This window comes from Cucurbita moschata, unplaced genomic scaffold (genome assembly GCF_002738365.1).
Source record: "Cucurbita moschata cultivar Rifu unplaced genomic scaffold, Cmos_1.0 Cmo_Scf00033, whole genome shotgun sequence".
In the NCBI taxonomy this organism is placed as follows: domain Eukaryota; kingdom Viridiplantae; phylum Streptophyta; class Magnoliopsida; order Cucurbitales; family Cucurbitaceae; genus Cucurbita; species Cucurbita moschata.
Window position 1 is genome coordinate 791,731 of NW_019268549.1, and position 23,444 is coordinate 815,174.

Here is a 23,444-nt window from a genome sequence, read left to right on the forward strand (position 1 = left end):
GAATTAGTAAAATCTGAAGAATTGTATTTATTAATAAACATGTGAACTTCAATATCTATTCATCATGATCTTTTCTTCGATTTGTCTTCACACTTCTTTGAAATAAAAGACTCAAGAGAAAATTTGCTCAAATCCTCACTTGTTAGGTGAGATCTCACATCAGTCTGAGAGAGGAACAAAACATTTCTTATAATGGTATAGAGGTAGATCTCTCCTTAGTAAACATGTTTTAAAATCTTTAGGCTGATCCTAATATGTGATGGGCCAAAATGAATAATATCTGCTATTCGTGAATTTAGGTTGTTACAAATGATATTAGAGTCAGACATTGAGTGGTGAGTGGTGAGTGGTGAGTGGTGTGCCAGCGAGAGCTTCGTCTCCAAGAAGGATAGATTATGAGATCCCACATCATATTGGTTGTGTGCCAACGAGGACGTTGTGAGATCTCATATCACATTACTTGAAGAGGGGAACGAAACATTTCTTACTGCGAGGCTTTGGAGGTAGAATGTGAGTCCTTATCGTGAGGCTTTGAAGGTGGAGTATGAGATCTCACATCACATCAGTTTTAAAGGGGGGAATGCAACATTCATTACCATGAGGCTAAAGCAGACAATATTTGCTAGCGGTGAATTTGAAGAATTAAGAACTTCTTTGATTTTGAAGAATTAAGAACTTCTTTGATGTTAGGTTTTATTACAATCTTTGATGTTAGGTTTTATTGCAATTTTGAGGTGATGGTTTTCCTCTGCAAAATGCTTTGATTTCTCCAATTTTCTTTAGCAACTTTTTTAAAAAACCATTAAACCCTATCAAAGGCTGATTTTGGGAAGGAAATAGTGGAACATCCTCGCTCGCTTGTTTCCCTCTCCAATCGATATGAGATCTCACAATCTACCCACCTCTAGGGTCTAGTGTTCTCGCTGACACTCGTTCTCCTCTCCAATCGATGTGGGATCTCACAATCCACCCCCTTGAGGTTTAGTGTCCTCACTGGCACTCCGCGTGCTTGGTGTCACGGTCATGCTCGTCCAAGGCATGTTGCCATGGCCGCATGCCCATGACAAACCCAACCCTTCATGTTTTTTCATATTCTAGTGTTTTACTTTTATATTTCTAGGAAGTATGATATTTCAGAAATATCATGTCTAGGTCTATCAGACATGAAATGCCTCAGGATGTACTATAGGGGATACGACTAGTTGTCAATTTCTCCTTACCCAAGGTTATATACTGTAAGCCGTTGTTATTTCTCTCTTGCTTGCTTATATAACGTCTCTTTCAAAAATCTCTCTTTCGAAAATCTCTCTCTGTCCTCGCTTTCTAAAACCTTCTCTTAAAATCGAGGCTAGAGGCTCGAGCATACGTCGCTTGGCAGTAGGCGACGCAAGAACGAATTGGCTTAGCTCACTTGTCGTAAGAAAGTGAGTGCTGCACAATCGCAAGTCCGCTGCCATTAAAAGTGCGATTGTGACACTTGGCTCTGATACCATTTGTAATAGTCTAAGCTTACCGCTAGCAAATATTGTCCTTTTTGGGCTTTCCCTTCCGAGTTTTTCCTCAAGGTTTCTATAATGTGTCTACTAAGGGGAGGTTTCCATTGAGGTGGGATCTTACAACCCACCACCTTTGGGATCTAGCGTCCTCGTTGGCACTTGTTCCCCTCTCTAATTGATGTGCGATCTCACAATCCACTCCCTTTGGGGTCCAGTGTCCTCGCTGCACTCGTTCCCCTCTCCAATTGACGTGAGATCTCACAATTCACCCACCTTCGAGGCCAAGCGTCCTCGCTAGCATTCGTTCCTCTTTCCAATCGAGATCTCATAAAAGGAGTTCATATGACTCGATAACCAGAACTACTTAACTTAAATCATAAATGTTGAGTTGGGTTAGATCTTTTTTTGATTTTGGTTGGGTTGAATTTTTTAAAAAATCGAAGATTTAGTTCGGTTTGCGAGCTGAATTTTTTTTAATTGAGTTCGCAAATAAGGTTACAACCTAACTGTACATTACTATTAAAAAGATTAAAAATATTTAACATTTGTAACTGATGTAATGAGGCAATGTAACGTGTAAATGTTTAATATTTGAAATTTATGAAATTTTAGTTTTTAATTTTATGAAATTTTAGTTATTAACACAATTAGAATGATTTTTTAAAAATAGTTTAAAAAATGGCTCGATAGTCCAACCCAACCTAACCTTAAGATATAGGGTCGGGTGTGAACTCGTTTCAAGTTTCTCAGGTGGAATGATCCGATAGTCCAACCCAACCTAAGCCTAAAATATAGGGTTGTGTGTGAACTCGTTTCAAGTTTTTCAAGTGGGTTGGTCGAAGAGATTCTTCCAAACCTACTGACCCATCCTTGTATACCCCCAAATAAACTCAAACCTACTGACCCATCCTTGTATACCCAAATAACTTTTTATCTGACCCATTCAAACTTAATAGATAAAATATAAATTATCATTTCAGAGATGAATGATTTAATATTCTACTAAAATTAATTTAAATTGATTTTTTTTTGTTAAATTTAAAATTTAAAAGTGATGTTCTAAAAAAACAAAAACAAAAATAGAAACAAATCCACGGTGGCTTATATGGTAGGTGTATAGCTCAGCAGGTAAGAGACATACTAGATGATATGGCACTGCGCTTATATGGTAGGTGTATAGCTAAGCAGGTAAGAGACATACTAGATGATATGGCACTGCACATGACGTGCACATTGGTAAAGATGGTTAGGGTGTATAATTTATTAATGAGCTTACCATTATATTTGATGTGCTGTCTCTTAATAATTATTGACGTAGATTAAAAAAATAAGAGTATTCGAGATGAGGGACAAAAATGACTTTTTTTGTCTCCGTTCCCGCCACTTTCTTTCATGATTTTACTGCAACTAAACTTTACTTTAAATTCCGCCGAGATTGAAATAGGGATTTTATATGAAAAATTCGTAAATATCAAATTCCAAACACTTAATAATAATTACACCTAGAAAGAAAATATCCAAAATGTTTAGAACTTGAGAAACTAGCAATTATGATTGTCATTGCTATATTAGAGGTAATATTTTATGGAAAGTTTTTAATGGATAATTTTGAAAAAGTCAATTCACATTATTCTCTTAAATTTTGATTAATTATTTTGTAGTATATCATTAGGTAAATGAAAATATGGGATAATTTATAATTATTTTTACTAAAAAAATAAGATTGAATTTTAATGGCATTTTAAATTTGTTTTTAGTTAAATAATGAATTCAACTCCGAGGATGAATTAATCGAGAGATACAACGCTCAACTTGTAGCTCGAAGGCTCTCTCAACAATATAGACTAGAGTATGATGAAACGTTTAGTCTAGTGGTGAAGGTCACTACTGTACAAGTCCTGCTAGTACTTGCGGTAAGTAAAGATTTAAAATTATGGTAGATGGATGTGAAGAATAGTTTCTAACTCGGAGAGTTAGATTGGGAGATCCACATGAACCAACCGAAGGAATTTGAGAATGGAGTTGGAGTCATGAGCCATTTGGATGCGGCTCGACGGATATTGAGATATGTCATAGGTACAAATGATTATGATGTTTTGTACAAAAGAAGTGATGACTGCAAGCTAGCTAGATATTGTGATGTTGACAATGCAAGAGATCATGATACTCGAAGATCAACCATTAGATATGTGTTTAAACTCGATCCATAAATAATTTCTTGGTGTAGCAAAAGATAATCAATAGTATCATTGTCAACTACAAAAGCGGAATATAGAGTACTGGTTGAAGCAACTCAAAAAAGTACGTCAGCGGTTCGTCTAGTAGAAAATCTAATGTTTCATGCTGGAACAAAATATGTGGAGGTGCACTACCATTTTATTAGAGAAAAAATCTTGAAGTAAGAGTACGGAGGACTAAATGACAGACTTGTTATATATGAGTGCCACATACGATTGACATGGGCGGTTGGGGTAAATAACTTACATCCTAAGTTGAGACGTTACTTCATAATTATCTGGTGCTAAAGTATGGTGTCTATAATGTGAACAAAATCCATGGAAGGTTAGCTGACATACTCTCCCACTAGAGCTACCATATGTGTCGGTCAGCTACTATATCAACCTACGTGGTCCCACGCTCCCTCTTAGGATAAGTTTACAGTAAAGTGACTCCGTTTAGAAGGCCCTTTGCCATTTCCACAAGGTTGGGGCACCTAACCACCACCTTATCCCATCTAGGCGTAGTAGCTCTATGGTACAACTCCTAGAGGGCTACCGCTTGGCGAGATGCTATTGGGTTCAACTTGGGTCGTGATAACACTATCGGGGTACTAAAGAGGATAGGGTGGTGGAGACTCTGTAGCATCGTTCATACTGTTAACAGCCTAATGAGCTACCTTAGTCATTCTAAGATGACAGAGATGTCCACTATGTTCTTAGGAACATTTAAGTTGTTTAAATCTCATCTCACATTTTAAAGACACTTACGGAATATATACTCACTCTTATCACTCCATATTTTTCATGTTTGTGTCTATTGTGTTTTATTGGTATGTGTAGGTGTATATAGGGTTTAGGGTTTAGGGCAATATATTCTTTATTGGTGGAGCGAGAGCATTCCAAATGTTCTGTGATCCCGATCCTTTCAGAATTTTATTTTTTAAAATTTATTGGAGAATAATAATCTAAAAAATAACTCTGAAATTAAATAAAATTAAAATAAATATATGGATATAATCGCATGCAATTTTATTTTTTAAAAAGTTTAGCAATAAACTACGAACCAACCAATTCAATTAAACTATACACAGGTTGGTAATTCAACTTAAATGATATAAATTTAGTAGGCTTTTGATCACGATCTTGAGTAACTTTTTGAACATCCTACTACTCGTAAAACAATTTTTAAAAAACAAACAAACAACAAAAACAAGATGCCAAATTTAAAGCCCTTTCAATCTTTATATTTCCATACACGCTATATTTGACTAATATTCTATGTAAATCCAATTGTTTCATTTACAACCATAATTTTCATCCTTTAAATAATAATAATAATAAAAAGTTCCTTTCCTATTTTTAATTTCTAAATTATCCTATAAAATCCTTTGTCCCCCGTCTAAAAATTATTAACTCGAAAAGAAAACTTATCATGGATCATCCTCGAAAATCCACAAAAATCCATGTAATTCTCTCTTTGAATTTCCTTTGGGTTCTTTGTTTTCTTTCGATTGATCTTGTTTTTTATTGGTTTTTATTTTGGGTTATTGAAAATTATTATGGGTTTTTGTTCAAAAACCTAATTGATTATGTTTATTGAAGATTTTTTTTTACTAGATATTTACATTTTTTGTCGAGAAAATTCGAAAATGGAACCGATACAAAGATGAACCCATAAACCCAATTGCTGTTCAAGAAGTATTTTTCCGAGAAACAAAAAGAAATTGAATCATCTTCTGTTTTTTTATCAGGTTACCATGACGAAAATCTCAGCTGTGATCGTACTTGCATTGGTGAGCTTAGCCACTGTGGATGCCATGAATCCGCGTCTAAGTTCGAACTCTCTAGAATTTCAGGCGATTAATTGCCGAAAACACTCGGCGTTGTTGACGGAGTTTGGTGGCGTTGGCGATGGAGTAACTTCAAACACTCACGCGTTCCGGCAAGCAATTGAACATCTCAGCACTTTGGCGGCCGATGGTGGTGCTCAATTGGTTGTGCCGCCGGGGAAATGGCTGACGGGAAGTTTTAATCTTACCAGCCATTTCACACTATTTATCGATAAAGAAGCTACAATTCTTGCATCTCAGGTTTGACTTATCGAGTATATTTTTTTATAAAGCGAACAACTTTGGGAGTGATGATTTGAGTTTTAATTTTGAATCGAATCTAATGTAATTAGATTTGTTTCTCATAATCTAACGACGCAGAATGAATCGGAATGGCCACTTGTAAATGTTCTCCCATCTTATGGGAGGGGAAGAGATGCTCCTGGTGGACGGTACAGCAGTTTAATCTTTGGAACTAATTTGACTGATGTTGTTATCACAGGTGATTATTTCTTGTTCTTATCTTTTTAACCTTCTAATTTATTTTACAAATTGTTTGCAAAATTATAATCTTATAAACTTATGTGGGATAAAAAAAACATTAAAAAATCAATTATTAAGAAATAAAATTGGGTTTGATGACATGGTGTAGGTAACAATGGTACGATGGACGGTCAGGGATCTTATTGGTGGGAAAAGTTTCATAAAGGGGAGCTCAAAGTAACACGCCCGTACATGATCGAGATCATGTACTCTGATCAAATCCAAATCTCAAATCTCACTTTGATCAACTCACCTTCTTGGTTCGTTCATCCTATCTATAGCAGGTGTGACTATTACACTCCTCACACAGTTCCCATTATTGGTGTATTTAAGGATTATGCTTCAAATGGAAGTTATAACTTAAATAGTATTTGATTCAAATTTTTACTCAAGCAGCAATGTGATTATCCAAGGGCTTACCATCCTGGCTCCAATCACTGTACCCAACACCGACGGAATCGATCCAGGTTTCCTTCTTTTTCACCTTGAAAACCTTAGGGCTCTTTTTTTCTTTTTTTCCATTCCTACCTCTTCCTAATTCGCCATTCATTTTCACAGATTCATGTTCCAACATTCGAATCGAAGACTGCTACGTCGTCTCCGGTGATGATTGCATCGCCATCAAAAGTGGATGGGATGAATACGGTATCAAATTCGGAATGCCGACCGAGGACCTCGTCGTTCGTCGTCTCACTTGCATCTCACCAGATTCTGCAGGTATTGCCCTTGGCAGTGAAATGTCCGGCGGAATCCGCAACGTCAGGATTGAAAACGTCACTGCAATCAACACAGAGTCCGCCGTCAGAATCAAAACCGCTCGTGGACGAGGTGGTTATGTCAAAGACATTTTCGTCCGAGGAATGTTTCTATCCACGATGAAATATGTCTTTTGGATGACTGGAGACTACAAATCGCATGCGGATGACAAGTTCGATCCCTCGGCATTGCCAGTGATTAAGAACATCAATTACATAGACGTGGTGGCCGAAAATGTTACTATGTCAGCAAAGTTGGCGGGGATTTCGGGAGATCCATTCACGGATATTTGTGTTTCAAATGTGAAGATTGGATTGTCGGCGAAGCCTAAGAAGGTGCAGTGGAACTGTACGGACATTGAGGGATTTAGTAGCGATGTGGATCCGCCGCCATGTGCTCCACTGGCTAAGGCAGCAAAAAGCGGTAAATGTGACTTTCCCGAAGATAAGCTGCCAATTGAGAATGTCCAGTTGAAGTCATGTTCCGTTGAAATTCCTGCCTTTTCGTAGAGATTTGGTTTTTCTTTTCTATAATTCTATGGAATAAATGGTAATGAAAAATTTAATGAAGATATAGATAGAATGTCTTTTTTCTTAAAATTTTTTAAAACAAAAATAAGAAGGATTTAATTTTAAAAATAAGTTATTTCAACCGGATTTATAATATTTAGCAACCTTCTTAGAAAATGAGTAAGGAAAAAATGATTACAATATTTTTACATTATCCCTTCCGAATCTATCTGCTTTCACTTCGAACTAGAAATTAAATAAAAAGAATTCACTTCGAACTAGAAATTAAACGAAAAGAATTCACTTCGAACCAGAAATTAAATGAAAAGAATTTTGTATTAGTTTAGAAAATGAATATACAGCCAGTTTTAGAGAAAAAGTAAGAATTATTAAAATTTGTCTAAAAAAAAAAACTTGTGAACATAATTATTTTTAAAGAAGAAAGAATCAAACCGAGAAAGAAGAGGGAAGATCAAGAAAATATTAAATTTAGGTAGAGAGCACAAATATTTTTTTACTCCATTTTGCAAGTCCAACATTCATGGTTTTATATAGCTTCAAGATCAAACGGTTAAAAACATTACAATAACTCTAAATTACTCTAAATTTATAACGTGAAACTTTATTCTTCTTTTATGTAGCATGAATTGAAATATTTTTTGATAATTTCATAGCATTTTTTTCACAATATATTATAGGATTGATGTCTCTTGGTTCATATTAGTTACATACGAGCCATTTTTAATCATCTTATTTACTTCATGCTTTAATTTAGTGTGATTCATGATTATAATAAGTTCGTCTTCGCAAGATTGGAACTGCTATATGGAGAATAGGGTTTATATCTAAGGTTATGAACTTATGTATCTTTGTTTCATCTACGTTTAACATTGTTTTACAATTAGGATTTATGCCCTGAAATCGTAATTAGTTATTTAATTTTTAATAATAATTTTGATTATTTTATTTACAATTTGATATTATTAATTGTATGAAAAATTTAAGAACGTGTAGTCTTGAACAATATGTGGTTGGCTTACTGAAAAATCTTGATAAACTAAAGAATCTATAATAAATAGATAAGATTGGGTACGATAGTAATTATATATATATATATATATATATATATATATATATATATATATATATATATATATATATATATATATTAATTCTCTGATTCTCAGATTATATATATCAATTAGTTCAGTGTTTAGGTCTTTAATAAAGCAAAATAAAAAAGGAAATACCTTACGCATCTTACATATATGAAATTAGATTATCTGGAAGGGAGAAGTTTATTCATTCAATGGAGTTTTATTTGTTTGATCTAGTAAGAGAGGTGTTAGAAATAAGCCACTACTCGACAAAATAGCAGTTTACAAGCGATCCCGGGCATCGAGGGAAGAGCTCCAATGCGTGTATTCGAAGCTACAGATGTTGTAGTCGCATAATCATATATATATATACACATAATACACACATTTACACAATATATATGTATATATGTGTAATGTATGCAGGTATACGTGTAGATATATATAACACATATTTATACATTTTTATAGTTTTTATCCTATTTTTGTTTTTAAATGTGGAAAATTTTAACATGAGTTCACTCCATATTTTTTAATTAAAAAAATATTTGCTATTGATACATATAGGAAAGTTCTATATAAGATTTTTAGAAGTATTTTGTTGTAATATTATTTGATCTTTTATTTTTTATCTTTTAAATCGATATAATTTTTTATTTTTTATTTCGAAAAATAAAACAAATTCAGCCTAATCTAACTATAAAATATTTAAATTAAATTGATTCAAGTTGTTAATATAAAAAACGTTTAATAATTCATTTGACTATTATTCATGTAAATTCAACGGTTCTATTTACCACCCAATTTTCACCCTCTAAATAATAATAATAATTATAAAAATAAATTCCTTTCCTATTTTTAATTTCTAATTATCCTATAAAATCATTTGTCCCATGGTTATAAACATCATAAATTTAAAAAGAAATTCATCATGGATAATCCTCGAAAATCCACGAACACCAATGTAATTTTTCTTCTTCTTTTCTCTTTGAATTTCCTTGTGAAAATATAACCAAAGATGAACCCATAAACTCAAAACTAGTTTTCACCATTATTTTTTTTGAGAAACAAAAAGAAATTGAATCATCTTCGGATTCTTTTTTCGATAGGTTACCGCAGCAGCGAGAATCTCGGCTGTGATTGTATTGGCATTGGTGAGCTTAGCCACCGTGGATGCCATGAATCCGCGTCTGAGTTCGAACTCTCTGAAATTTCAGGCGATCAATTGTCGAAAACACTCTGCATTGTTGATGGAGTTTGGTGGCGTCGGTGATGGAGTAACTTCAAATACTCACGCGTTCCAGCAAGCAATTGAACATCTCAGCACACTCGCGGCGAATGGCGGTGCTCAATTAGTCGTGCCGCCAGGAAAATGGCTGACAGGAAGTTTTAATTTCTTGCATCTCAGGTTAGACCTATGAGTATGAGTATATTATTTTTATAAAGCTGTGATTTGAATTTTAATCCTTAAATCGAAGCTAAATTAGTGAAGATTTGTTTCTCATAATCTAATGGTGTAGAATGAATCGGAATGGCCGCTTGTGAAAGTTCTTCCATCTTATGGGAGGGGAAGAGATGCTCTTAGTGGACGGTACAGCAGCCTCATCTTTGAAACTAATCTTACGGACGTAGTTATCACAGTTATTATTTCTTTTTCTTTACCTTTTAACCTTTCTTTTCTTAAAAAAATGGTTAGCAAAATTATAGAGAAATAAAATTGGATTGTTGACATGGTATAGGTAACAACGGCACGATCGACGGACAGGGGTCTTATTGGTGGGATAAGTTTCACAAAGGGGAGCTCAACGTAACATGACCATACATGATCGAGATCATGTACTCTCATTCACTTTGATCAACTCTCTTTCATGGTTAGTCCATCCCATCTATAGGAGGTTGACTCTGTCACTTTCTCACACACTTGCTAAAACTTGAATAGTATTTGATTCAAATTTTTACTCTATATTTTGAATTACTATATATATATATATATTAATCTAGTTTGGTGAAAAGCAGGAATGTGATTATCCAAGGGCTCACCATCTTGGCTCCAATCACCGTACCCAACACCGACGGAATCGATCCAGGTTCCCTACTTCTTCACCTTCAAAATCTTAGGGCTTCTTTTTTTTTTTCGTCATCCCTCTACTTAATTCTCCATTCAATTTCACAGATTCCTGTTCCAATACTCGAATTGAAGATTGTTAGATCGTTTCCGGTGACGATTGCATTGCCATCAAGAGTGGATGGGATGAATACAGTATCAAATTCGGAATGCCGACCGAGGACCTCGTCATTTGCCATCTCACTTGCATCTCACCAGATTCTGCAAGTATTGCCCTTGGTAGCAAAATGTCCGGCAGAATCCGCAACGTCAGGATTGAAAACGTCATTGCATTCAACACAGAATTTGGTGTCAGAATCAAAATCGCTCGCGGACGAGGCGGCTTCGTCAAGGACATTTTCGTCTGAAGAATGTTTCTATCCACGATGAAATACGTCTTTTGGATTGCTGGAGACTACAAAGATCATGCAGATGATAAGTTCGATCCCTCGGCATTGCCAGAGATTAAGAACATTAATTACAAAGATGTGGTGGCCGAGAACGTTACAATGTCGGCAAATTTGGCGGGAATTTCGGGAGATCCGTTCATAGATATATGTGTTTCAAATATAAAGATTGGATTGTCGAAGAAGCCTAAAAAGTTGCAGTGGAACTGTATGGAAATTGAGGAATTTAGTAGCGACGTGGAACCGTCGCCATGTGCTCCACTGGCTAAGGCAACAAAAAGTGGTGGATGTGATTTTCCCGAAGATCACCTGCCAATTGAGAACGTTCAATTGAAGTCATGCTCGGTTGAAATTCTTGCTCTCCAGTGAAGGCTTTAATTGTTTTTTATTTTTATTTTTATTTTAATCCAAAGAAATAAATGGTAATGAAAAATTTAATGAAAATATAGATAAAATGTCTTTTCTTTACCGTTTTATAAAACAAAAATAAGAATGTTTAATTTTGAAAATATGTTATTTCAATAAGATTTGTAATATTTAGCAACTATCAAACTAACTTTTTACCAAATGAGTATGACAAAAATGATTAAAATACTCTTACATTACCCTTCACGAATCTATCTACCTTCGCTTCTATCGTAATCGACCTGGATAAGCACTATCATTATTGGCCACGGCCGATGGTTGATGAGCAATGCTCACCGACAAAGTATAGGGTGAATTTTTCATTCGCCCAAAAGAAACATTTAATTTTATTAAGAATTAAAACAAAACATGTAAATTGAATATGAATCATACCTTTGTAGAAATCGTGGAAGGCAAGTTTCTTGAATGTGTTGTAACCAAATCCAACTTTCTCTACACAAGTCCTTCACACAAAAGCAACAATGTGAATGACTATTTATAGTCTTGAAAATACACTTTAGAGTAACATGTGGTCAATTGAAATGTAGTAACGCTCATGTTTAGTAATACTAAGCCAATCACTAATTGGAACTTAAAACCTTAAAAATAATACTCTAAAATTGAAAAATATAATCAAACTTCCTAAATTGTATGGATCCACTACCAAGTTTTTATGGTGTAGGATTTGATCAATTGGTGTGAAATTATAGTCAGGTTAGTGGCATTTTTAAACTAAAACACCTAAATTGAAAATAATTACTACTATGCCAATCTTCGGTTCTTGCAACCTCAAGTTTGTCAATCTGTATACCAAGCTAACTATAAAGTAGCATATGCTCAAGAGATTTTGAATGTTGGTTGTCACAAACCTAACAATGGTTGTCTTCAGTTCTTGCAACCTCAAGTTTGTCAATTTGTATACCAAACTAACTATAAAGCGGCATATGCTTAAGAGATTTTGGATGTTGGTTGTCACAACCTAACAATGGTTGTGCCCAAGTAAGTCATCAAGGACGATGAGTAGTTTAAGTAGGAGAGAATATCACAACCTAACTATAAAGAGAGTACATTGTGACCGTCACGTTGCGACAAGAAAAGTTGCGACCCTCAAGTGGCATCCATTCGGTCACACAAGGGCCTAGATGAGTGCCATGATGCGACCATGAAGAATGGTGAATCATCTAACATACCATACAAAATGGACATGGAAGACAAGTTGAGACATAAACAAGATAAGTGCAACAATTAGACAAGAGTGACAAAGATAGACTTGTCAAAGGGCTCGGTAGGGTCCCAACTTTAACCTCAAAAGTTGAGGTTTTGAAACGAATTTGAGCATGCGGTTACAGATTTAAGTCCCTCTCTATAAAATATGAATGCTCGCCAAATTTGGTGTCAATCGGACATCGGGTGGTCACTCCACGATACCGTATGACCGTCCCGACCCGACGGAGCCTTTCTTCTTCGCCTGACTTCTGACGATTTTCTTTCTCTCTCCTCTCGAGCGTCTTCGATGGTTGTTTTCTCATTGCCGTCCCTTGTGGATCTGAGTTGTATTGCTCCTCTGGTAGATTCCTCTTCGTCGACGGTCTTGTAAAGTTTTTATACACCTATAAATGTGTGTATCTCGACGTTACGACTTCTTGAAACCCATCCTCGTCGATGACACTCTAATGATATAGCGGCCTCGATACACAATGTACTTGCCACCAAAATATCGAGGTTCATTGCTTATCCTTTCTGTGGCATGCGTGTGTTCTCCGTTGTAAGAAAACGAGAGAGAGTTTGCCGACATCGCATTATGTAAAATAAATCGTTCATCCTCTCCTTATCCCTCTCTATGTGTGTAACTCTTTTCTCATTTGCAGGTATACTGTAGAAGGCATACTACTGAGTGGGGTGTGTTGTTGCGAGGTGGGTTCGTGGGTGAGTTGAGTGGCTCCAAATTTTCGATGAGTCGCCTAAATTTTAGCATCTTTTCCGACGACTGATATATATTTTTTTAATCCTTACAACTTTGATTATTCTTAAGCAATGAACCGGGCATCAACCTCTCTTTTGAAATCGTGGCTTTGCAAAATGTGAGAAGTCTCATGGACACTTGGGTGCCATTTCTAAAAATTGCCCTATTTTGATGCAAATTGGAGCTACTAGGCATACTAACACTTGGGTGCCATTTCTAAAAATTGCCCTATTTTGATGCAAATTGGAGCTACTAGGCATACTAACACTTGGGTGCCATTTCTAAAAATTGCCCTATTTTGATGCAAATTGGAGCTACTAGGCATACTAAATGAGATTCTAAGTATGGTTAACCATGGTCTGTGGGAATTCTCTTTAGTTGTTACATGTGGGAATCACCATGGTTTGCTTAGAACTTAAAATATACATGTTAGAATAGAATTGAACATGTTTTAACACATAGATCATAAGATTAACTTGGAATGATTGTTTGACCCAATTAAGTTTAATATACCCTAAACATGTTTAATATATCACCTATGAGCCATTTTACTACTTCAAATCATGTAAACACCGGTTTGACTTCATGTTTTAATTTTGTATCATTCATAGTTATAAAAAAAGTCTGGTCTAAACATGATTAGAACTGCTACATTAAGAATAGACGTTATATGTAAAGTTATGAATTTATATATCCTTGTTTCATCCATGTCTAGCATGGTTTTTCGGTTCGTGTAGTAGGTTTATGGCTCAGGTGCTTCACCTTAAAATACTTAACTCAACCTTAATTTCAACTTTTTCACGTTATCCATTGTGTGTGTAATACACATTGTCTATTACCCACATGGCATATTACCCACAATTCTTATTACCCCTCATCAGGAAAATGAAATCCAAACTTGCTTCCTTCCATTGACTAGATCAATATTTAATCAATTTCTTGCATTACATTGTTCTCTAAGTAATAATAATTTGTTTTTATACCAACACTTTAATGTCATATTTGCTATAAGGATGAAAAAATGCATTCCCTTTATTTCTAGATATGGTTGAAATTATAGAACCATAATATCCCTAGACCATATATGATATCATGTGCGGAAATGATTCAGTGTTTCAACAAGACCTTTGTTTCGTAAACTAGTCTTTGGGTGGTCCAGAGATCATATGGATACATTATGAGATGAGAGAAACGAGTATGACATGATGTTATGGTCCTACTTTAGAATTGTCATCTATTCTTTGGTATGTATGCACCCATATAGGATCAAAATCATAGCGTCTACAGGCCATCAGTGTCACTCAAACGTAGGTCGTGCCTCACCATGACATGCATGGATCACTATATCATTGTGTCTCATCATGTGCACATATATGTATGTATCACACAACACACACACACATACATACATACATACATACACACACATATATATATTATTATGTATTTGTATATAGCACATATTTATACATTTTTTAATTTTCATCTTTTTTGTTTTTAAATGTGAAAAATTTCCCATATATTCATTTTATATTCTTTTATTAAAAAGATTTAAGTCCACTTAATAATAATTATTTATTGATAAAAAAAAAAAAGCTAATTTTATATTAGATAATAGATTTTCATATTAAATAAATTGATAAAATTTTGTTTTAAACCTAATTTAAGAAAATTTCTTAATAAAGAAAAAAATATAAAAGAAAATTTTAACAAAAATATCAAAAGAATAAATGGAGATTAATATTGAGTTATACTTACCATATATTCAACTCATGTGCTACTAATTAAAAAATAACTGATTTAATTAAAGGTTAATAAAATTAGTATAGAAATATCATTCAAAACTAAAGAAACAATTATTATCTCATTTAATTTTTTGGATGGTAAACATTTTTAATCCAATAAATCTTTATCAAATAAAGAATTTGCCTAATCTAACCATAAAATATTACAGTGGACGCTATGAATCCGCGTCTAAGTTCGAACTCTCTAAAATTTTTGGCCATCAATTGTCGGAAACACTCGGCGTTGCTGACGGAGTTTGGCGGCGTCGGCGACGGAGTAACTTCAAATACTAACGCGTTCCGAAAAGCGATTGAACATCTTAACACACTCGCGGTGGATGGTGGTGCTCAATTGATCGTGCCGCCGGGGAAATGGCTGACCGGAAGTTTTAATCTGACTAGCCATTTCACACTTTTTATCGATAAAGAAGCAAAAATTCTTGCATCCCAGGTTCGACCTATCGAGTATTTTATTTTTATAAAGTTAACGATTTTGAGAGTGGTGATTTGAATTTTAATCTTTAATCTAAAAATAAATGAGTTAAGTTTGTTCCTTGTAATTTAATGGTGCAGAAAGAATCAGAATGGCCACTTGTGGAAGTTCTCCCATCTTATGGGAGGGGAAGAGATGCTCCGATTGGACGGTATAGCAGCCTCATCTTTGGAACTAATCTCACCGATGTGGTTATCACAGGTGATTATTTTTCTCTTACCTTTTAAAATTCTAATTTTTTTAAATAGTTTTCAAAATTATAATCTTTATTGATTTTGGTGCTCACAGTTAAATAAAAGAAATTAAGGTAACTGAAAACCCAGGAAAAACATTTATAGAAAATAAAGTTGGGTTGGTGACATGGTGTAGGTAATAATGGTACAATCGACGGACAGGGATCTTCTTGGTGGGAAAAATTTAAGAAAGGGAAACTCAAGAAAGCACGACCATTTGTGATCGAGATCATGTACTCTGATCAAATCCAGATATCGGATCTCACTTTGATCAACTCACCTTCTTGGTTTGTCCATCCGATTTATAGCAGGTTTGACACATTATGCTTCCAAAAAAAATTAAAACTTGTAATAAAATACCATTCAAATTATTCTCAACTAAAAGAAATTTTGATTTATATATATATTATTATGATTTATTTTTAATTTAGTTTGGTTTTGTTTGGTGGGTGAAAAGAAATGTGATTATCCAAGGGCTCACTATCTTGGCTCCTGTCACGGTACCTAACACTGACGGAATCAATCCAGGTTTCCTTCTTCTTCACTTTTAAAACTTTAGGGTTTTTTTCTTTGTCAATCCCTCTCCCTAATTCTCTATTCAATTTATCAGATTCTTGTTCCAACACTCAGAATTGAAGACTGCTACATTGTCTCCGGTGACGATTGCATTGCCATCAAGAGCGGATGGGACCAATATGGTATAAAGTTTGGAATGCCGACCGAAGACCTTGTCATTCGCCGCCTTACTTGCATCTCACCAGATTCTGCAGGTATCGCCCTTGGCAGCGAAATGTCTGGCGGAATCCGCAATGTCAGAATCGAAAACGTCACTGCAATCAATACACAGTCTGCTGTCAGAATCAAAACCGCTCGTGGACGAGGTGGTTTCGTCAAGGACATTTTCGTCTGAAGAATGTTTCTATCCACAATGAAATACGTCTTCTGGATGACTGGAGACTACAAATCGCATGCAGATGACAAGTTTGATCCCTCAGCATTGCCGGTGATTAAGAACATTAATTACAGAGACGTGGTGGCTGAGAATGTTAATATGTCGGCAAATTTGACAGGGATATCGGGAGATCCATTCACAGATATTTGTATGTCGAATGTAAAGATTGGGTTGTCGAAGAAGCCTAAAAAGTTGCAGTGGAACTGTACGGATGTTGAAGGATTTAGTAGCGATGTGGATCTGCCGCCATGTGCTCCATTGGTTAAAGCAGCGAAAAGCGGTGGATGTGCCTTTCCTGAGGATAAGCTACCAATTGAGATTGAGAACATTGAGTTGAAGTCATGCTCTATTGAAAATCCTGCCTTTTGGTAGATTTTTTTTTTTTTTTAATTTTATGGAATAAATGGTAATGAAAAATTTAAAAAAGATACAGATAAAATGTCTTTTCCTTAAATTGAAAATAAGTTATTTCAACTAAATTGGTAATATTGAGTAATACTCCAACTCAAAATCATCAAAATAATAATCTACCATTGAAAAATAAAATGAAACCTCTTAAATCCAAATATGTAATATAGGGTATTTATGTTTTATTTTACTTTAATTTTAAGTTATTTTGTTTTAAAGACTCTTTGTTAAACATTAAACCTATGGCAATGTTTTATGAATACGTCTCAAATGATTATTTTCGCATAAAATGGTTACATTATGTATATGATAGCGATTTTAAGTTAGTATTGGAAAGCCTGTAATACTGTGAAATTCCAACAAGTTTACAAGGAGTTTGAATGGAAGATGTGTTGTGATCAAGCTGATTTGGTTTTCCTTCTTGGCTTGGCTCGGCTTGATGTGCTCTTAGCCTTTAAATGTCGAGACCTACACACTACTAACACTATTCCAAAAATGAACAAGTTCTAAAGACGTACCAAAGTGCTAATATTTTGGTGTTGTAGTGTAGTTTCAATAAGTAGTGTGTTGAGTAAGACATCAATCATTTTTAAGCAATGAATGGGGCCTTGACATTTTTTTTTTTTTTTGAATACATGACCTTGCAAAATATGAGATCTCATGAGAAAGTTAGGTGCCCTGTTAAAAGGTTTTTCTATGGTATATGAGTGAGTGTAAGGATCTGATATGTTTACTAACCTAAAGTCGCTACTTTCATCATAACATATTCTCTTGTGCGGAAATAAACATTTAAAACTTCATCATAAAACATTGTTATGAATTTACATGTTCGAAAATATCTTTAAAACAACATAACTAAATATAAAATTAAAAAAAAAACATTAAAAGTAAAAACACCCTACACTAAATCAATTAATTGAGAAAATTAATATTTAACATGATAATCATCCCGATCTTAATCCTAATTATGAATTTCTACCTCTACAAGTCTATCTTGTGATTTGCATGAATGAAAATGACTTTTGTAACCAATTGAGCATGCTTACCATTTTGGAGACATGACCAAACAAGGAGTGAAATAATAATTTCACTAAATGAAATTCACTTTTTTCCGTAAGTAGTTGAATAGTTCCCTTAACGGTTGATTTCTTAATTTGAAAAATGGGATGCCACCTTCTAAACTTAGTTTATAATTAGATTATAAAAAAAATTATTTATTAGAGAAATGTAATTGTATGGGTAAAATAAACTTTTAACTTGATTATAATTATGAACTGTTCACGAAAAATTGACTAGCTTGTAATGATTATATTAATGGATACAAATTGTCATATAGTATATAAAAGTGCAACTCTAGATCTATAATAGGCACTATGTACCTACCCTATAAGCACTAGTGATCATAGATGGGGCACATTCTTATACCAATGAGGTAGATTCAGATTAGTCTCAATACAATTACACCTTACTTAGAACTCAATCTGTTTCGAGTATATGGTATCGTGTATAGAAATAAAGTAGAGGCTCTTATCAAGACTTCTGTTTCATAACCAACTTTGGATGAATACACTATGAGGTTGCCATACTTGAGATCTCCCGGATCATGACATGATATTATGATCCAACATTGATTATCACCTATTCCTTAGTATGTATGCATTCGGTCACAATTATAGAACCATAATATCCTTAGACCATACATGATATCATGTTCGAAAATGATTTTGTGCTTCAACGAGGTCCTTGGGTGGATCAGAGACCATATGGATATAGTATGAGATTGGACAAACGAGTGTATGACATGATGTTATGGTCCCACTTTAGAATTGTCGTCTATTATTTAGTATGTATGCACATAGTATCAAAATCATATCATCTACAGGCCATCAGTGCTACTCAAATGGAGGTCGTGCAGCACCATGACATGCATGGATCACTATATGGTCGTGTCTCACCATGGCATGCATGGATCACTATATGTGTGATGTCCCACATTGGTTGGGGAGGAGAACAAATCACCACTTATAAGGGTGTGGAAACCTTCCCCTCGTAGACACGTTTTAAAGCCTTGAGGGGAAGCCCGAAAGGGAAAGCCCAAAGAGGACAATATCTGCTAGCGGTGGATCTAGGTCGTTACAAATGGTATCAGAGCCAGACATCGGACGATGTGTCAGCCTTCTCGCCTTCTCGCTGTTCCCTAAAGGGGATAGACACGAGACGGTGTGCCAGTAGGGACGCTGGGCCCCAAAGGGGGGGTGGATTTGGGGGTAGTCCCACATCGATTGGAGGAAAGATAGAGTGCCAGCGAGGACACTGGTTACCGAAGGGGGGTGGATTGTGATGTCCTACATTGGTTGCCAACCACCACTTATAAGAGTGTGGAAATCTTCCCATCGTAGATGCGTTTTAAAGCCTTGAGAGGAAACCCGAAAAGGAAAGTCCAAAGAGGACAATATCTACTAGCGGTGGATCTGGGTCGTTACAATATGGTTGTGCCGTCCCTATGCATATATATATGTATGTCTCACACAACACACACGCACCTATGCATATATATGTGACTTTCCTAAAGATCAGAAGGTTCAATTGAAGTTATTCTCAGTTGAGTTTTTTTTTTTTTTTTTTTTTTTAATTCTATGGAATAAATGGTAATAAAAAAATTAATGAAAATATAGATAAGATTTCTTTTCCTTAAAAATTTATAAAACAAATATAAGAATGTTTAATTTTGAAAATAAGTTATTTCAATAAGATTTATAATATTTAGCAGATATGAAAAAATGAGTACCAAAAAAATAATTAAAATACTCTTTACATTACCCTTCTCAAATCTATCTACCTTTACTTTCATTATAGTTGAACGGGACAAGCACTCTCCATCATTGGCCACAGCTGATGATCGACGAGCGATGATCACCAAGAGGTAAAGGAATGAATTATTTATTCGCGCAACAAAAACGTTTGATTTTATTAAGAATTAAAATAAAACATGTAAATTGTGTTGGGTTTTATGTCATAAAACTCATCGTGTGTAAACAAAAACATATTCTATTTTTAATAAAGTTATTATTGACGTTTATTCAGTAAAGATTGTTATTAAATAAGGTGAATTTTACGATTATTAATCTAAATCCAATAAACTAAGAACACTCTAACTATAGTATGATTATTTGAACTATATGTAGAGACATAAGAGTGGATCAAGTTCTAAGTATATAGTCAAAATGATCTATAGTATAGGGATACGACTGAGTACCTTATCCTGGGGACACTATGGATGTAGTCCACTTTTGTATATGATATAAACAATGTGATCACTAAATTGTACATGCGGAGACATGTGAATGAGGGCGTCCTATGCAATGAGTATTGCATAGGATCGGACCATGAAGAAAATCACTCACTTTATTTTTTTCATTCGATGACCTAGGCAACTCGATCTTAATTTTGTGCTAACCATGAACTCTTGTTTATTCGGAATTATCCTTATGCATGGGTGAGAGTGGCTCGAGTTCGCCGACTCAATAGGCCTTCCTCGGAATTATCCTCATGCATGGGTGAGAGTGGCTCGAGTTCGCCGACTCAATAGGCCTTCCATTTCAGGAGTAAGACTGGGTGAATGGCTGGGGACGTGGGGTGCAAGATGGAAAACTCTCCTACCCACTTTTAGGGATAGAAGAGAGGTAGTTCCTTTAAGTACTGACTCTAGGTCTTGAACTAGGGACCCCACCCTCTCATTGCCCTGAGAGGGATTCGGTTTACTGGTTGGACCACAGACCAATTTTTCATTAGAGGATCAGTGGGACTTAAGAAACAAGAAGTAACTTTAGGGGTAAAACGGTAAATTGACCCATCTCTAGTTACGAACAATCTGTGAAGGATCGACTTACTAATCATGATTATATCAAATGGACAAAAATATATCTATAGTGAGGGGAGTGCAACTACTAGGCTATAGTGGAGTGTCCTAGTAGTTAATGAATGTTGGTTAACAAGGTTAATGAATTTAACCGGTTAATCTCGGATCATTGGAGCCCATGATCTGTTGGTCCATTAGGTCCTCCTGTTAGCTCATATCGGATTAAACCTTAGAACAGCGTGACGAGTGAGTTTGAAGTGTTCGAATTCAAATTAGGGAATATACCTTAAATATATACGATATATTTAACCACATTTTATTTTAATTATGAATTAAACAAAAGGAGAGAATTGAAGATATTTAAATAAGATTTAAATATTTTAATTATGAATAGGGATTCATAATCAATAGGACATCTTTTAATATTGTTTTAATTTGAAATTAATAAATGAATTGTTGAATTAAAATCAAGAAAGTCAAAAGGTTCACTTCACTCCATGAAAAAATCGATGTTTGAATTTAAAATATTGAGTGTCAATATATGGTTTAACCAAACATGCCTGTTAGTCCCATAATCCTATAAATTTGAATGAAATTTTGAGTGTTAAAATTTGGTAATTTCAGAATTTGCATGAACATGCAAAGAGTAATCAAGGTACATAGAACTTGTTCTTGAAAAACTTTGAGAAAATCTCTCAAAACTCTCTCTTTACATATACTAAATTCCTATAAGTTTAGTCGTTCACCGAATTCACAATCCCGTTCTAAGACCAGAGAATAGTAGGAAAGACACTAGTGGTGGTTCGTAACTGGTTCGTGAAGAAAAAGGAATTTGAACTACAAAAGGTGATATTCAAACTCATTGAGTTTTAATGCTTCTTAACATGCTAACTAATTTACTATAATTGATGTACTTAGAGTGCTTAAGATCCAAACTGCTTACGCGCGCATCACAGTAACACCATCAAATTGAATACGAATCATACCTTTGTAGAAATCGTGGAAGGCAATTTTCTTGAATGTGTTGTGACGATATCGAACTTCCTCCACAAGACCTTCACACCAAAGCAATAACGTGAATGACTATTTATAGCCTTAAAAATATGGCATAGAGTAACCTGTGGTCAATTGAAATGGTGTAACTCTCATCCGAGCAATAATAGGTCAATATCTAATTATAACTTAAAACCTAAAATACCTTATTTTGTATCTCTGAATGTTTAATTTTTATTTTATTTGTACATCAACAATTATATGAGGTATGTGAATGTTTGATTAATCCACCACACCTAAATGGTGTGAAAGTTATCTTATTTATAATCAAATAAATTACAAGGATATGGAAATAGTAATAAATGGAAATAACAATAAATGGAAAGATACCTATAGTAATAAGGCAAATGTTAGATATTTGCCTTATAATAAAATATCAAATATAATATATATGATAAACTATAATTTATTACTAAATATCCTTAACACCCCACCGCAAGCTAAGCGTCGGATTTAAACGAACGTGAAGCTTGAATCTGAAAAATTTAAAGAGGTTGAAAAACACTTTTCGTGAAGATGTTAACAACCTGGTTCAGAGGAGGCGTAGAGAAACACTTTCTTGGCCATCGAAAACTGCAGAGAGATCGCCGCTCAGCGGCAATGCTGCCTTGGCTTCGGTGAGAATATGTCTAACCCATGAAGAGGGATTGTCGCTTAGCGACGATGCTGACTTGGCTCTGGTGAGAATATGTCTAACCCCAAGAAGTAGAAGGGGAAACCTAGAGCAAGGGACAAAGACAATGTTGAAGCCGGAAGAGTCGCCACATTGGGCGAATGAGCCAATTTTGGCTAGAAGGGCAGCTGGAAGAGTCGCCACATTGGGGCGAAGGAGCCAATTTTGGCGAGAAGGGCGGCGGCAACTTGGTTGGCGAAGATGCCAGTGCGGCGCCCAGATTCCAAAGGTAAATCTCTGCAGAAGGTCGATGGGCTTATTGAGATTCTGTATATTTTCGAAGAGGGATGCTGATGAAGATCCTAAGATTAGGGTTTTTGTGAAGGATGAATGATGAAGGGAAAAATTGGGAAGAAAATGAAGGAGGCTATGTTTGGAAAAGGTGAGGTTGTATGTACAGAGTATGGCGAAGGATGATTTGGAGGTCAAAAAGGTGGAGCCGAAGAATAATCAATCGACTCTGCATGTGACAGCCATGACGACTGCCCCTGCGGCATCAAAGACAACAGTGGTGGTGGAGAAGAACAGTAGAAGATTTCAAAAGCCATTGAAAAGAAAGAATCCGGGTTGCTAAACCAAAATGGCTCTGATACCATGTGAATGTTTGATTAATCCACCACACCTAAATGGTGTGAAAGTTATCTTATTTATAATCAAATAA

At 35.1% G+C, this 23,444-nt stretch overlaps 1 protein-coding gene and 2 pseudogenes across 1 annotated transcript; all 3 read left to right on the plus strand.

The window, feature by feature from the left end:
* The first annotated feature begins 5,122 nt into the window (after positions 1-5,122).
* LOC111430372 (probable polygalacturonase) lies at positions 5,123-7,414 on the plus strand. The gene is made up of 6 exons (XM_023066589.1): positions 5,123-5,180; positions 5,467-5,805; positions 5,926-6,046; positions 6,197-6,371; positions 6,484-6,554; positions 6,646-7,414. Exons 1-6 carry the CDS (start codon positions 5,148-5,150, stop codon positions 7,350-7,352), a joined length of 1,446 nt encoding a protein of 481 aa, XP_022922357.1. The 5' UTR covers positions 5,123-5,147; the 3' UTR covers positions 7,353-7,414.
* Positions 7,415-9,380: 1,966 nt separating this feature from the next.
* LOC111430232 lies at positions 9,381-11,329 on the plus strand (annotated as a pseudogene).
* Positions 11,330-12,878: 1,549 nt separating this feature from the next.
* LOC111430233 lies at positions 12,879-17,162 on the plus strand (annotated as a pseudogene).
* Positions 17,163-23,444: the final 6,282 nt, after the last annotated feature.

What these genes read in the sequence shown, in the direction of transcription:
- LOC111430372 (XM_023066589.1), top strand. Translation starts at nt 5,148, where the DNA reads ATGGATCATCCTCGAAAATCCACAAAAATCCAT. An exon ending in GAAAATCCACAAAAATCCAT is followed by an intron (nt 5,181 to 5,466) that starts GTAATTCTCTCT and finishes TTTTTTTATCAG; the next exon opens with GTTACCATGACGAAAATCTC. An exon ending in CACCGACGGAATCGATCCAG is followed by an intron (nt 6,555 to 6,645) that starts GTTTCCTTCTTT and finishes TCATTTTCACAG; the next exon opens with ATTCATGTTCCAACATTCGA.